At 39.9% G+C, this 15,593-nt stretch overlaps 10 protein-coding genes across 10 annotated transcripts; 6 read left to right on the top strand and 4 right to left on the bottom strand. All coding sequences in view use genetic code 12, as the record gives it.

Moving 5' to 3' along the window:
• Positions 1–888: 888 nt before the first annotated feature.
• Positions 889–2,463, top strand: KGF57_000638 (uncharacterized protein; the record flags this gene model as incomplete). Its single annotated transcript, XM_051755127.1, has 1 exon — positions 889–2,463. One exon carries the CDS (start codon positions 889–891, stop codon positions 2,461–2,463), a length of 1,575 nt encoding a protein of 524 aa, XP_051610903.1.
• A 147-nt stretch (positions 2,464–2,610) lies between these two features.
• KGF57_000637 (retromer subunit) lies at positions 2,611–3,555 on the top strand (the record flags this gene model as incomplete). Its single annotated transcript, XM_051755126.1, has 1 exon — positions 2,611–3,555. The coding sequence occupies one exon, from the start codon at positions 2,611–2,613 to the stop codon at positions 3,553–3,555; it is 945 nt and encodes a 314-aa protein (XP_051610902.1).
• Positions 3,556–3,559: 4 nt separating this feature from the next.
• On the bottom strand, positions 3,560–4,156 carry KGF57_000636 (CCR4-NOT core subunit; the record flags this gene model as incomplete). The annotated part of the gene is made up of 1 exon (XM_051755125.1): positions 3,560–4,156. The coding sequence occupies one exon, from the start codon at positions 4,154–4,156 to the stop codon at positions 3,560–3,562; it is 597 nt and encodes a 198-aa protein (XP_051610901.1).
• Positions 4,157–4,381: 225 nt separating this feature from the next.
• Positions 4,382–5,266, top strand: HBR1 (nucleoside-triphosphatase; the record flags this gene model as incomplete). Its single annotated transcript, XM_051755124.1, has 1 exon — positions 4,382–5,266. The coding sequence occupies one exon, from the start codon at positions 4,382–4,384 to the stop codon at positions 5,264–5,266; it is 885 nt and encodes a 294-aa protein (XP_051610900.1).
• A 58-nt stretch (positions 5,267–5,324) lies between these two features.
• CTA9 (Cta9p) lies at positions 5,325–6,638 on the bottom strand (the record flags this gene model as incomplete). The annotated part of the gene is made up of 1 exon (XM_051755123.1): positions 5,325–6,638. The coding sequence occupies one exon, from the start codon at positions 6,636–6,638 to the stop codon at positions 5,325–5,327; it is 1,314 nt and encodes a 437-aa protein (XP_051610899.1).
• A 94-nt stretch (positions 6,639–6,732) lies between these two features.
• On the top strand, positions 6,733–7,596 carry TRS20 (TRAPP subunit; the record flags this gene model as incomplete). The annotated part of the gene is made up of 2 exons (XM_051755122.1): positions 6,733–6,810; positions 7,069–7,596. 2 exons carry the CDS (start codon positions 6,733–6,735, stop codon positions 7,594–7,596), a joined length of 606 nt encoding a protein of 201 aa, XP_051610898.1.
• Positions 7,597–7,654: 58 nt separating this feature from the next.
• On the bottom strand, positions 7,655–9,532 carry KGF57_000632 (uncharacterized protein; the record flags this gene model as incomplete). Its single annotated transcript, XM_051755121.1, has 1 exon — positions 7,655–9,532. The coding sequence occupies one exon, from the start codon at positions 9,530–9,532 to the stop codon at positions 7,655–7,657; it is 1,878 nt and encodes a 625-aa protein (XP_051610897.1).
• Positions 9,533–9,700: 168 nt separating this feature from the next.
• Positions 9,701–11,803, bottom strand: STB5 (Stb5p; the record flags this gene model as incomplete). The annotated part of the gene is made up of 1 exon (XM_051755120.1): positions 9,701–11,803. One exon carries the CDS (start codon positions 11,801–11,803, stop codon positions 9,701–9,703), a length of 2,103 nt encoding a protein of 700 aa, XP_051610896.1.
• Positions 11,804–12,113: 310 nt separating this feature from the next.
• Positions 12,114–13,490, top strand: KGF57_000630 (N,N-dimethylaniline monooxygenase; the record flags this gene model as incomplete). The annotated part of the gene is made up of 1 exon (XM_051755119.1): positions 12,114–13,490. The coding sequence occupies one exon, from the start codon at positions 12,114–12,116 to the stop codon at positions 13,488–13,490; it is 1,377 nt and encodes a 458-aa protein (XP_051610895.1).
• A 154-nt stretch (positions 13,491–13,644) lies between these two features.
• On the top strand, positions 13,645–15,444 carry KGF57_000629 (uncharacterized protein; the record flags this gene model as incomplete). Its single annotated transcript, XM_051755117.1, has 1 exon — positions 13,645–15,444. The coding sequence occupies one exon, from the start codon at positions 13,645–13,647 to the stop codon at positions 15,442–15,444; it is 1,800 nt and encodes a 599-aa protein (XP_051610894.1).
• Positions 15,445–15,593: the final 149 nt, after the last annotated feature.

Genomic DNA, 15,593 nt, shown 5'->3' with positions numbered 1-15,593 from the left:
TGTCGAAAAAGACAATCCAGCACATTTCCTGTCAGTTGCTTTGAAAGTAGCATTTTTGGGATATATTGAAACTGTGCTAAGAGTAAAAGTTTGAAGAGTACGTCAAATAGAAGTTGTAATTTGGGTCGCTTCCAAGGACGCATACTCAAATGCTTTTTGATGCATTGCTCCAGGGGTGAACAGGGCATTTTGAGAGAGACGTTGCAGTGGGGAGGATACTCTCAATTAAATATGAGAAATGGCCGGCTTGTTTCCTTTTAGATATCTTTGTTTAGTATTCTTTATATGACGTAATAAAGTTTGGTCAAGAGCATAAAAACAGTGACCAGCGAAATTAAAACAGCAAAGTAAGCGACACTGCAACCAGTTCAACTATTCTGCAATGTAGCCTCGATTGAATGGAGAGCTTTTCCCTTCCGATGCACTTCCCTCAATCCATTGCCGCACGTACCCAGAGAAAGCCTCATGCTGCATATGTCTTCTTTTCTTTTTTTTTCTTCTTTTTGGGTTTTGTTTACATTTCCCTTTTTGTGACCGAATTTCAGGTTGCTGTTCCGAGGAAACTGCTACATAACTAAAAAAAAATAAAAAATAAAGTAAACGTATAAAATGTGTGACAAGCTTCACCTACTACACTTCAAGAGGAGAGTTGGTACTAGCACAAGCCCATTGCACTAGCTGCTTAACCCGACCTACCAAACAATATCACTCCACCCACAAACAACTCTCACCAGAGTCATTCAGATTCACAATTTTTGTGTAATTTTCGCATCCTTTTGTTGTTTAGGATTGCCGCATTTCAAAGACATTCTACAGCAATTTTAATCTCATCTTTATACATACCATCCTTTCTTTTTGCAATTATTGATTTGAGGTGCAGCTGAAGCCATGAGTTATTCCAACGACAAGTACCCGCCACCCAATTACCCTCCTCCAGGTGCTCAGCCATATGACAACGGTGGAAACAGCAACCAGCAGCAGGAAGACAACACTTACTATGTTCAACCCGACTTGGAAAATGCCAAAAACGAAAAACCTCAACCTTCACAAGACTTTGACGAGAGCTTCAAGATTGAAAAACCTAGATTGAACGACTGGCCCTTTACTATTTTCTTTTTACTAGTTGTTGCTGGTTTTATTGCTGTTGCAGGTATTACCTTGAATGCATTGAGACAGACTTATGGTGACCAAGGAGGTGGTATTTACGGCTCGTCCAATTCATTTACCGTGAACCGGAACACAGTTATTCTTTTTGCTTTTGTTATTGTCTTGTCTATAGTCTTGGCGGCATTGGGACTCATGTTTATACGTGCATTTGCAAAGCAATTCATTTATGTTGCCTGTGTTTTGAATGTCGTGCTATCCATTGGAACTGCAATCTTCTACTTTGTTGAGCATTATTACAGCGCCGCAATTGTGTTTTTGATATTTGGGTTGTTTGCTGCATATTGTTACTGGAGATCAAGAAGTAGGATCCCTCTAAGTGCAACAATCTTGCGGATTGTAATCGATGTCATGAGACAATATCCGTCAACATTGGTGACAGCATTCTTTGGACTCGTGGTTAGTGCCGGTTTTGGTATCTTGTTTAGTGTTGTGATTGTGGCCACTTATGTCAAGTACAAGCCTAATGCCGACAACACTGCTTGTGAAGTAGGAGGAGGCTCATGTTCGCAAGCAAAATTAATCGGTATTCTTGTGTTTGTGTTCTTTGCAGGTTACTACATCTCTGAGGTGATCAAGAATGTTATCCATGTTGTTATTTCGGGAATCTATGGAACTTGGTACTACTTGTCAAACTCAGACCAAGGGGCTCCAAGACATCCAGCATTATCATCCTTGAAAAGAGCTTTGACTTATTGTTTTGGATCAATTTGTTTTGGTTCCTTAATTGTGGCCTTTATCCAGTTGGTAAGACAATTGCTCAACATTGTGAGATCCCAATTTGTTGACTCATTTGCTGGTCAATGTGCTTTGATCATTGTTGACCTAATTGTTGGTTTCATCGATTGGCTAGTTCAATATTTCAACAGGTATGCATATTCATATGTTGCGCTTTACGGAAAGCCATATATCCGCTCAGCTAAGGACACTTTTGATATGTTCAGGTTTAAAGGTATGGATGCATTGGTGAACGATATGTTTATCAATGTAGCATTAAACTTTTACTCATTGTTTGTTGCCTATTTGTCCTCATTGTTGGCATATCTTTACCTCAAATTTACCAAACCTGGGTACAATAGCGATGGTAATTACTACGCACCAGTTGTCGCATTTACCTTTTTAATTTCAATGCAAATTGCTAGCATCACTTTGAGTGTTATTGGTTCAGGTGTTGCTGCATTCTTTGTATGTTTGAGCAAGGATCCTGAAGTTTTGCAGATGCTGCAAAGGGATGAATTGTTTAACGAAATCCAAAGAAACTATCCTCAAGTCTATGAGAAGATCAATACTAATCATTAATACCGTGTGTACTATTATATAGCTTAATTTGTGTTCGAAAGAAGTCGATCCTATAATGTCGCGATTTCGGTGATAAAACTCTGGCAATAAAAAAATGATGTTGTGTCAACCACCCCCAACCATCAAGCTAAAACATACACGATAACAATGCTAACTCTTGCAATCGGTGACCTATTCATTCCAGAAAGATCGATAGATATACCGCAAAAATTCAAAAAGCTATTGGCGCCCAACCCTCAAAGCAAGCCCTCGAATAGTAAAGTCAACCGTGTTGTATGTTTAGGAAACATTATAAATTCAACGTCGACACTACAGTTTTTAAACAACATCTCGCCAAACTTTGAAATAGTAAAAGGTGAATACGATGATGCAGGATTGGTATCACAACAATTGCAGTTGATAGCGGGGTCTGAGTTAAAAACAGCATCCGCAAATTCCGCCATTAAAGTTCCCATGTACAGTCGATTTGTACATGACAATCTAAAGATTGGCTTCACCAGTGGCCATCAAATTGTTCCGCGAGGAGATCCATTAGCATTGAGTGCATTTGCAAGAGAGTTGGATGTGGATGTGTTGATATGGGGTGGAACACACCGAGTTGAAGCCTACACTTTGGATGGTAAGTTCTTTGTCAATCCTGGAAGTGCTACTGGCGCATTCAACTTTGATTGGCCCGAATTTGAAGAAGATGATGAGGAAGATGATAAAGAAGAAGAAGAAGAAGAAGAAGAAGAAGAAGACGAAGAAGGCAGGGATGGTACAGAGGGGAAGGGGAGAGAGGCAACCGAGGAAAAAACTACCAAGGACGGCATGCATAGCAAAAATGTCGATAACAAGGAGACTAATGAGACGAACGAAACCAAGGGATCCACGGGAAATGAGGGCAAACAAGAACCTGAAAACGGAGACGAACTGAAGCAAGACGATAGTGGCAAAGACTTTAAGAATTCACTTGATGACGCAACAGAGTTAAACACAAACATACCTTCATTCTGTATCCTAGATACAAAAGGGTCCACTTGCATACTTTACATTTACACATATTTCAACAACGAAGTCAAGGTAGATAAAGTTACATACAACAAAGAATAACATCTCAAGCTTGTACAGAACTGTAATGCAATACAAACTCCTTTCTGATTTTTTCCCAATTATGTGGATCAAAGAATATGTAAACTCCCTTTTCCACATCTTGGCCGATAAGAACTGGCTCCACATTGCTATCTTTTGTTAACCAGACTTGAATGTCTTTATGATACCTCCAATTTCGAGCAACCAATTCTCTTGCAGCGTATTCTTGCAACGTATCCCGCGGTTTCATGTAGAATATATAAAATAACGTCTCATCAGTGAAATTCTGAATTTTGGAATCGCAAGTTGCTGGATCTATTTGATGGTCCTTCAATTGAGAATTTTGTAGATGTAAAGGGATTTGAAATTGTGGTTCAACTTCACTCCGTGACGTTTCCAGCCACGGACTTGCAAGATTCTTCAATATTTTTGCATTGGGTGATAGGTCCAATCCACATTTGCCGATATCTTGGCCAATTGCATAACTCGTGAAATCTGTTTGTTCCATTCTCACCAACGACGATAAGCCTTGTAGTCCGTACTTGGCTAAATCATTGGTGTCATTATTTGACGGTAGAGTCGTCGTTTGACTAGAGCCTATACTTGTGCCAGTAGTTGTCATTATATCCTATCTGTTTCAAGGTGAAGGTTGGTTTTTTGGGTGGTGAGTAAGTTTCTCTTGAGCAAGCGGAACTGAATTAATTTTTTTTTTTTTCTTCTTCTTCTTCCTCACTCTGTCTCTCACTCTGTCTCTCACTCTGTCTCTGCACATTGCATCCCCAGCCCAATATTTTCTTAATCACAGGTCACCGGACAGAGCGATATAGCAACTACACTTTACAAAGTCATGCCGGAGTCTAGAAGAAACATCCCAAACATCATAATCACCGGAACCCCAGGATGTGGGAAATCGTCCCATTCACAATCCTTGGTAGACCAGTTGAATAGAGGGTTTGCTAAAGAAACAACCATCAAGTTCAAGCATTTTGATGTCAGCGCATTTGCAAAGGACAAAGAGTGTCTTGAATCATACGACAAGAACCTTGATACGCATGTGGTAGATGAAGACAAATTGTTGGATGAGTTGGAGCCAGAATTAGAAAAAGGCGGCGCTATTGTCGATTGGCATTGCTGTGAAATATTTCCAGAACGATTGATTGATCTTGTTGTTGTATTACGAACAGATAACTCAAAACTACATGAAAGATTAACAAAGAGGAATTACAAGGATAACAAGATACAGGAGAATTTGGACTGTGAAATAATGGAGGTGATTTTAACGGAGGCAAGAGAGAGTTACATACCTGAAATTGTTATCGAGTTGAGAAGTGATGAGGCTGAAGATTTGGATGAAAATGTGGACCGAATCAGTTCGTGGGTTGAAAATTGGATTGAAGACCATCCAAGGGGAGTGACCAACGAATTACAGAATGCGGATGGTGAAGCTCACGACAGTGACGAAGAAGAAGAGGAAGAAGAAGACAATGAGGATGGAGAGTTGGTGACAAGTGGCGAAGAAGACTACTCACCCGTTCCAGACAATGAAGAAGATTCTGATGATGCACTTGCTAGTTACCATGACTCAGAAGACCCCGCCACAGTTGAAGATGGGCTCACGAATCAACAAAAGTATGATCTCGAGCAGAAGGAACAAGATGATGCAGAAGTGCTTAATGAAGAGGATGAAGAAACCAATGAGTACGTGGAGCACCAAGAGGATGTGTCAGAGTAGAAGGAATATTGACTACGTAATTTTAGATCTTTAAACATCATCACTAAATTGTACTATATTACTTTTTTTGAGATTGAGTTTGTTCTTCAAACAAATTGACAAATTTTTGGACTTTCCCCACCTTGATGAATTTGAATTTCTTGTTTTGTCTAATGTAGGATGGAATAGCAGCTGAATCTGAATTGTAAGCATATTTCAACCCCAATTTATCATCGGTGTTGATCAACGAAACCGAGTGACTCGAAGTCAAACGTGGCCTAGACCTTCTTTTGGTGGGCGACTGGAAAGAAGAAGACAGGGGCGAAAATTGCATTGTTTCATCATCACCATCATCATTATCCTCAAACTCCTTCCGCGGAGAAGAAGCCAAAAAGCTATGCACCTGAAAATCATCAGTATATTCTTGGTCACTTTCTTCATACGAAACTTCAATCAAGTCATCAAGATGGATTTGATCACAAGGAGTTAGGGGTGAAAGTTTCATGCGCTGTTGTAGCGAACCATCACGGAAAACGGTCGCTTCTTCATCTCTAAGCATCGATTCATTCTCATCATTGTGTCTTAGATTATCGATATTTTCAAGAAAAGTGTGTTTCAACTTCAGTCCCTTTTCCTCATTACTTATATCGCTAAACCTTCTTCGAAACTCCTCCGTTAAGGTTTCATTGGAAATCAAGGGCTCAATTCTGGCTCCTCCAAAATCATCTTCCATACACAATGCATCATCCTCGCTGCATTCCAAAGTGGAATCACTTACATCTGAATTCGAGCTGTCGTGCTTTGCCTTGATATGATGTTGATTCCGTAGATTCGTCCAAGTGTCACCAACGTATCGCTTGATTTGATCAATCAATTCACCTTTGGGGTCGCAAGACCGTAGGAGAAGAAAGTTTTCATTTTCCTCAATTGTGAAATGTCCCAGGGCATCAAAATTGGACACGACTAGTTTCAAAGTGACAATAAACACATCCTTAGTTCGAAGAACGTCTGGCTGGATCTCCTTTTGTTTTTGATTTGTTATTATAGAGTAAAGATAACTTTGCCTCAGGGTCATATCTGGGTCATTGTCCATTTGAACAACTGAGATCATATTCTTTTTCAACAATGCAGCCAACCTCGTAGAGCTCCGACACACCAACGCATTTAGCTCAATATTGACATTAACTTCACAACAATTGTGACCAAACTCTTCGGAAATGCGTTTCAGTCGAGATTTTGATATGGAGTGGATCAAGTACGCAACTTTTCTCGGTATATCAGACGAATGGATAAAGTTTGGTCTTATTTGGTCATCGTCTGAAGATGTATCACAATCTTTTTGAGATATATTAAGCTCCGACGATCGACGATTAATCACTTTGTTCAAGTTCATGTTTTGGTCTATCTGTAAAAATGTCTCTTTTACTTTGTGCTTTGTTTAAACACCTTTGGAGATATAGACAAAAAAAAAACAAAAACAAAAAAGGATGGCTGAAGTTAATGGAGATGCCTTTGGTTTCCGTTGTATTTTCAAAGTAGTGAAGTCTTGGTCAGCTGTCCTGTATGTATTTCTGTAGCACACGATACGGCTATAAGTTTGATCTTCTTCCTGCAATGTTTAAAATTGGTAGTTCCTGTTTTGGTTGTTTACGTTTTTTCTTTTACAATTTTGGGATCACTTTTGTAAAAATTAACACCCCACATCCACACCGCAATATTCAGTTATCGAGAGCCAACTTTCTCTACGATTTGATGAAGTTCAAAATCAATCAATCAAATCAATCAATGTTTGTAGGTTAAACATCCTTCAAGCGCATTATCAGTCCATCGAGCTACAGATGTCTTCGTATTACTTTGTTATTATAGGTACACAGGACAATCCCCTATACGAAGCTGAGTTTTCATCCTTCAAAAATGCCCCACCACCAACAACATCATCGTCGTCTTCAGCTACACCAGCGTCTACTGCCTCAGTAATTCCAGGGACTTCACAACAACAACTCCCTGGAAAATCTCAATTCACAGCTTCAACTAAGGAATTGCTACCGTTCATTGCAAATGCTAGTCTTGACATTATCGAAGAGCAAATGTGGTCCACACAAGCCTTGAATTTGGGCAAAATTGATCAATTTTATGGCATAAACATCAGTGCTTATGTAACTCAAGGAAGTATCAAATTTGTGCTTTGTTATGACTCAAATAAGGATGATAATAGTATACGACAATTTTTTCAAGATGTTAATGAACTTTATGTAAAGGTCTTGTTGAGTCCATTTTACAATGTGAATGGCGCTATAATAGCTCCAGAATTTGATTACAAGGTGAAGCTACTAGCTAAAAAGTATTTATAAACAAGAATATAACAATCTAAAACTGTCATTGCGTAGTGAGATGCACAAGGTAACTTACTCACGCATTCTCCTCTGTTGGCGAATTCTCCAACACCTTATCGGTTTCAATCTTATAATCCCCGTTGCCAGTTTCAACAATGATTCCCTGGCTCCTTAATGTGTCAAACATGTCTTGAGGGATCCAACCACCAGTAGCACTGAATGGACTTGAAACTGTTTCCATTTGGTAATCACTCAAGTCCTGTTGATGCTTGTCCAAGAACTCCTCATCATACTTTATGGGGAATACCAGATCATTCTTGTCCTGATTGACGAGCTCATTTGCAACGTAAGCGTCCCACATAGCTTGTAATTGGACAATTGAACCCTCAACATAGAGATAATCTTTTGGGGTTTTCAAATCAAGCGCTTGCAAGTATGGTGATTTCAAGACTTTCAAGTGTGGCGATGCAACTGCAATCAAGTCGTGTCTGCGTTTGTTCAATTCAACTTCCCAAAGCCTCTCGTTTCTGGTCTTGTAGTACATAAACTCATACTGCTGCTTTTCTGCAGGATCCATCTCAGCAAACCCAGCAATATCCTCTTCCAAATTGTAAACTTTGGCTCCATGGTATGCAACAAAGTTTGGATAGCTAGTTAAGATGAATGGTTTTATTGTTGTATTTTCAAAATCAATAAAGTAGTTTCCATTTTTCGATTCAATTACGTTTAATGGATCTAAATCTGGCACAAACAATTTCGGTTCAAACAATTTCTCGACATTCATGATGGATTTTGAGTGAGGATTCAACAATTTTGGCGTGATAGCTTTCAAATGCTCAAACGTGGTGATTTGATCTTGTAAAAGTTGCTTGTCGGAGACGTCACCAGCATCAGCATCAACAATTGCAAGCTTGTTCTTGGCATTTTCCAACTCAATATCAGCCACTGATTCCATAACTTGTACTGGATTGGCAGCATCCCAAGGTCCATTATACTGGTCGATTGTCTTTTGTGATAGCTTGTTCTTGTTCTTGGTAAATTGCTTCTCCACACTTGGTCCGATCCTCCATCGTTTCAACAACTTTCCATCTTTTTCATCGTTATATGGTTCATCTGCTTGTAATGTGGGTGAAACATCATTGTAAAAGTACAACGAACCAAACTTGTTGAATGTTATTCCGAGAATATCATCTTGGAATTTGGCAATTGGGTCAATGACTTGTTTCAATTGGTTCTCTGTTTCCTTGGAATCAGGATCCAATGGGTGCCATTTTTTCATCAATAAATCGCCGCCAATAAATTCTTGCAAGATGAATGGAGACCCAACTTCGTTCTTGGAATCCAGACCATATGCAACGACTTTGGGGACATTCAAGTTCAATTTCAAATCCAAGAAATCCAAAGTTGCAACCTCACTTTTGATTTTGGAAGCAATTGCTGCATCTGAGTCAATCTTGTATGGGATTCTCAATACTAACTCCTTACCAGTCGACAATGTCACTTTGTACACTCTATGATGTTTTCCTTCGTGAATCGATGCAATTGATTTAACAAGAAGTTTGCCGGATTTGGGTCCAACTAGATCATCTGTCAAGTTATGCTGCAATACAAAAGATCCCTTATTTTCCTTTGGTGCAGCCAATTGGCCCGAATCATCTCTCAATTTATCCAAATCATTGAGCGATGTAGTCAACCCTTCAATTGAAAAAACAGTTTCACGCTGCTTCTTCATCAACTTGTCATCTTTCAACCATGAACCCCAGCTGTATTGGAAAAAGGGCGTCCTTTTGGGGTCATTTGAGTCTGATAACTTGGTGAAAACTTCTGTTGCTCCGTTGTCAGTGGAAGATGAGGTGGCATAGTTTCTTGGAATTGCAACAATTCGAGAAATTCCAACAATGTTCTTGGGTAAAGATACTCCCCTGAGACTATTTCTTGCAACTCTAGACAACATACTGGTGGGTTAAAAGTGGAAAGAAGTGGAAGTGGAAGTAGGCAAATTGCCAGTAAAGTGAAGAGAAAATGGAAGAAAAGAGAAAAAAATACAGATTGTCACGTGAATAGATGAGGTACTAACAAATTACTCTAATTACATATCGCTCCAAAACTGTCTTTCTATTTATCAACTCTCAAACCCATACATGTACTGACTATCAATACAGAGATCCACGGAGTGGACGTTCAATATCTCATGATAAGAGCTCGATGCACCAAGAAGCTCTTTTGACAAGTTGTCCATGTCACTTGTGTGACCATCTGTCAATGTAATCTCCAACAACTTGTTTTCGATCTTTTTGAAAACCTCAGCACACTTCTTGGCCACAACCCAGTCGCTTCCAAATGCTTGAAAAATTTCAATGCAGTAGCATATCTCCGTTTTTGATTCCATCAAGTCAATAGCCCATTTACATAGACAATACAAGATTGTAGTACAAACCATAAGAAACCGATACAATGTGGTCCAATTTAACGGAAGCGATTTCGACTTGAACAATTTGTAGGTCGAAGACAACGTTTGCAAGCATGCCTTGCCTAAAGTATCAAGTTTATCTTGCAGTGGTTGAGGATTCAAGTATGAAGGACGGTAAAGAAGAATGAGCAAGTGATTGTACCTAGCTGTGAACCATGGTATCAGCGCCCTAAACGCTAGCGACTGCTTGGGCCTAGTAGTAGTATGTTCCAACTCATTTGCCTTGCTGTGCCACTCTTCAATTTCAGTGCGTAGTTCATGCAATACTTGTTCGCGCAATTCCTCTTCTGACTTACCTTTATTATGAAATTGCTTTTGCACATTGACAGAATGGACTCTTCGTAATATTTGCCCTTCAATTTGTCTCAAATGGATAACTAATCGATACGTGGTTATATCATCCAATTCCTCGTCATCTAGGATCTGTGGTAATGGAACATTGATATCATCGTCGTGAAGTGCCACTGGTCTGCCCAAGGTTACCGAAGTCAATCGATCAATAGTATAAACCGACCACAAGAGCCTTGTTCTCATTTCGATTTGTCGCACACTCAAGCGCTCTGACTCTTGTTTAGACACTGCTTGATTCAAACCTAAGTGGATGGCCATTCTTGCCAACTTCCCAGCAATTTCCCACACAATAAATTCTGCTGGATTGAAGAAAGAGTACAATGCTAGCAACATCAAATTCTTCATACTGACAATGTCGTTCTTGGAGATATTGTTGTGCACGCTCGACAATGCCATGGAGACAAAGTACTCAGAAATGCGTTTCTCACGACCAATGATGCCCGATCTTTCCAAATGAGTGCCACCAATGGCCAATACCATATACAATTCATATTGATCTTGAAATTCTTCCAATGATACGCAGTCACTATCGTCTTTGAACATTTGGTTGAATTTGGTGAGGAATTCAGCTTTGTTTATGACTGGACATATTCTATATGTATGCATGAAAAATGCATTCATGATTCGTGTCAACAATACTTTGTCAATTATGGGTGGTATTATACTGACATTGGAGTTTGTTTTTATCCCAACAGCACCATACAAGACTTTGGAAATTTGTTTAGGGTACGCATCAAAGCTCGGGGCTCGAGCATCGATTGCATTCAACGTAGGAGGCGGTGTTGACATTGTTGGGAACTCTTGTGCGTCATCATTGTTGTTAGGAACCTGCATTGGTATTTCGATTTGTGCCTTCTGGTGATGAGGTTGTTGTTGCTGGGATACAGTTGTTGGCGTGATGGATCTCAAATCAGACTGGTTGTGTTCGATACCTGTATAAGGCATGTTGAAGTTCGTGTGGAGTTGTGGATGGAATAATCTCGCTGAATGTGAGTGTATTTGCTCCGGCTGATTACTCAGATACGACAGTGAATCCAGTATCGCTGGACTCAAATGTTCTATACCATGATGTGGCATGCTTGGACTTGTCGAGCTCTGGATGGTCTCGCGTGGGGTGCTTTCCGTTCCATTCAGCTCAATATTCAATTTATCCTTCTTGGTTACTCTTTGTTTTCTTGGGACGTAGTGGCATTCTTCCCCTGCTTTATCACAGTTGGAGCACTCTGGCTTGGCTTTATTGCATTTTTTCTTTAATTTGCGACATCTTAAACAGCTAGTCACTTTCGCGACTGGCTCATGGGCTATTTGTTCGACCAGATGGTGACTGAAATGGTTTCCGTTTCCCTCTGCAACTGGGAACTTTTTAACTCTGAATTTTGATACAGAAGAGTCAGGTGACAGCATAGTGAGTCAGTGTATATCTCGTATCACGTTGTTAATTGTCGTTTGTATTTGCTTCCACCGGACTGTATGTATTTTCTCTTGGGGGATGGGTAAGGTGGGTGAGAAATCACGTAATACTGTGCTGTTTTGTGGTTCCGCTTTGGAAATTCGGTTTTATTTTTCTTCCTTATTGTTTTACATCCAACTCGATATGGAGTTTTGAAAAGCCGCTACAGATATTTATGGCGCCACAACGCATGCCTATATATAATAACAAGTATTTCCACTGAACTCAACAATTCAACAGCAGGAGAAGTAAGCATATTTAGTGATGACGAAAGCCCAGCCACTATTTAGTAGGATTGCTATTGTAGGCGGCGGTCCAGCAGGACTTGCTGCCGCCAAGGCGCTTGCTATGGAGCCAGTTGAATTCGCAGCAATCGATGTGTTTGAGAGAAGAGACCACATAGGTGGGTTGTGGTATCACAATGGAAACAAGTCATTGATTCATCCTCATGTGCCTAGTACGGATCCCCTAGCCGGCGAGATTGCTGATAAGAATGCCACAACCTCAGATTTGTATTTTTCGGCAATATACAAGTTTATGGAAACAAATATCAGCCACTCATTGATGCTGTACCGTGATGACCCCTTCCCTAAAGGAACATTTACTTTTCCGGAGAGGAGCAAGGTTTGGAAGTACATTGAGGATTATGCCGCAACTATCCCCCATGAAATGGTCAACATACTGAAAAACTCTAATGTTACTCGTGTCGAAAAAGTGAATAAAGTTTGGGAGGTTGATGTTGAGATTGATGACAAGTCACTGTCTTGCTTAGAATATGATGCTGTGATTATCGCTAATGGCCATTTCAACACCCCGTTCATCCCAAATGTTGAAGGATTGTCTGAGTGGAATGAAAATATCCCCCATTCCATCCTCCATTCAAAGTATTTTGAGTCACCAAATACTTATAGAGGAAAAACAGTGTTGGTGATTGGAAATGCAGCTAGTGGTGTTGACATCTCGACCCAGCTTAGCACTGTTGCGCAACAAGTTTACGTTTCAGTACGTGATTTAGACAACATTGGATTTCAAAATGATTTGATCCAGTACATTGATTTGATAGAGAGATATGACTGGAAACAAAAATCTGTTGTAACAAAGTCCGGAGATACACACGACAACATTGATGTTGTGATTTTTTGCACTGGTTATTTGTACAGTATGCCATTTTTGCAAAGTGATGTTATAAAAGAAGGAACTCAAGTTTACGATTTATACAAGCAAATTTTCAATATTTATGATCCGTCACTCACATTTGTTGCTTTGCTAAAGAATATCATTCCTATGCCTTTGTCGGAGTCGCAATCGGCATTGATTGCCAGATATTATAGTGGAAGGTACGAGCTTCCCAGCGTGGACGAGAGGCAAAAGTCGTATGAGAAAGATTTGGCTGAAAAGGGAAGTGGGTCCAAGTTCCATTTGTATGGGTACCCTCTAGATGTGGAGTATTATCGACACTTGCAAGAGTTGATTGATAAGCAGGGGTTGCGAACTCCTGGACTAGTTGCACCTATTTGGGATAAGGAATTGACGTACGAACGTCTGGTATCTGGAGAATTGAAGGGCAAAAGGTTACAACAACTCGTGGATCATGTTAAGAAGTTGAGATCAGAGGGGAAAGATTTCGAATTACCGCAATAGTTGGTTCACTACACTATTTGTGTGCATGTGATAGCAAAGTGTCCCAATTTGCAACACTTTTCCTCTCAATTTTCTTTTTCATTTTCATTTTTTTTTTTTCTTTTGTCCTATTTTACAACCAACTTCTACCACACTTCAACCAAGAGATTATATCATGCAAGCCCAGCTCGCGAGGCAGAGTGTCACCAATCAACAATCACAATTGCTAATCCACGAGTTGATTAGTGTATCTATCTATTGTGTGACGTTTTTGCGCGATGTTTTTGAAGAAAACAACTATATTGACACCAAGTACTACAATGAAAGGTACCCACGGCCAGATGCCAATTACATCCGAACAAAGAGATTGAGACCGGGTGTCACCAGATATGCTGATCTGATCATCAAGAGTGTCGACGAGGGTATAAAAGACTCAATTGAAAAGGGGTATTTAAAAGCAGTCCTGTTTGCAATCCAAATACCAGAGAATAGCAAACTTGATGTTTGTGAGAGCTACTTGTTTGGAGTGAACTACACTACCAACAGGGTACTGTTGTCAGTTGATGATAGGGAGATGGAGTTTGAGGTTGTTGAGTATGATCAAATCATCAGTCAAATCCAAGGTATGGTTCGAAGATTGATTGTTATGACACAATCCTTTGATGTATTGCCTAGAGAGAAAACAATTTTGATCAAATTGCTTTTCAACGACTCTTGTCCCAAGGATTACCAACCACCGCATTTTGAAGATGCAACGGATTTACCGCCTACTACAATAAAGATTGACAAACAACGAGGGATAAATGATCTTGGTTCGATTAACACTGGCAAAAACGAGGTAAAGTTGAGCGTACTTGTTGCAAACAAGAATGGTGCAAACTCCACCCATGTTGACCCCTTTGATGTTTTGGACAATTCAGATGATCCACTTGGTGATGTTCCTGCATCGTCATTACATTTGGATAGTTTTTTAAATACAGACAAGAATGAAACGGCAGCCACGACACAGCATGTGTCGCACATTTCTCCAACTTGTCAAAAATGTCATACAGAAGTCAACATTGTCGAGTACGGATACAACAGGCCATTAAAGAGACCAATCATTTGTACAAAATGTATGTTTGGGCTTGAAATTGATCCAGATTTGATTGTGTTGCAAAAAATTAGGCTTTTATGGGATTATCTTTATCACCATGAGTTTCCAAATACTGCTGAATTGTTGAAGTTGTCCAATTTGACCGTGGAAAATATTGATATTATTGCCCGTGCGTTGAACAACATGTTTCAAGAGGGTGTGCTCGTAGTTTGCAAAGAGGGTCAATTTGATTCTGGAACTGCCAAGTATCGTATTGGTTCCGGAGAGTTTTCGCCAATGGTTGATGGAATCGTTGATAATTATGGCACACCTTTGGTCAAAGGCAGACATTATTTTGTTATGTTTGCTCCCAAATTGTGTGAAAAATATCCATATTTGTCATATGATGAGTCAGTGGTTGATGTGTATTTCCCTAATATCCAACTACCAAGAATCAATTTCGTCAAACTCAACTTGAGAAAATTCAAGGCTAGAACTTTGCAGAAGGAAACTCAGTTTAGTGCAAGGGTTGTGCGAACTGTGATTCCCGACTCACAAGCATCAACAGGAGTAGTCAGGCAACACTATGGCGGAGACTATAAGATTCCTCGTATAGTGGATGAAGAAGAGACTGCTGATGAGAGTAAGGATGCCATAGACATCAATGCTTCATCTATGGGATATACGACGCAAGAAAAAGTTGACAAGCCGATGGCAGAAGCCACGAAACAGGTGAAGGATCTTTCATTTGCCGATTCAATTGAGTTCTTGTCACAAGAGCCGTTGCCTATTGAGATGGAGAAAGTGGTGCCACCATCATCGCTGCTGAAAAGAAGAGTGGAATATCAATTGTCACAGCCGGTGCAGAAGAGGAGAAAAATCAGCGTGAATAAGATGTAGTTACATGAAGCATCCTTGATGAGGAAGTGTGTAATTTCGTGAGCGATTTGTTTTGTGTATTTTTGGCAACACTTCTAATTTCGCAATTGCGCCTGAAGGAATATAGTGCAATTTATCACAAAAAGAAGAACCACAACAATCAAAGAACA

This window comes from Candida theae (genome assembly GCF_024610275.1).
Source record: "Candida theae strain CBS 12239 chromosome Unknown scaffold15, whole genome shotgun sequence".
Classification (NCBI taxonomy): Eukaryota; Fungi; Ascomycota; class Pichiomycetes; order Serinales; family Debaryomycetaceae; genus Lodderomyces; species Lodderomyces theae.
Note: the sequence above shows the minus strand (reverse complement) of the source record. Positions and strands in the feature narration are given on the sequence as shown.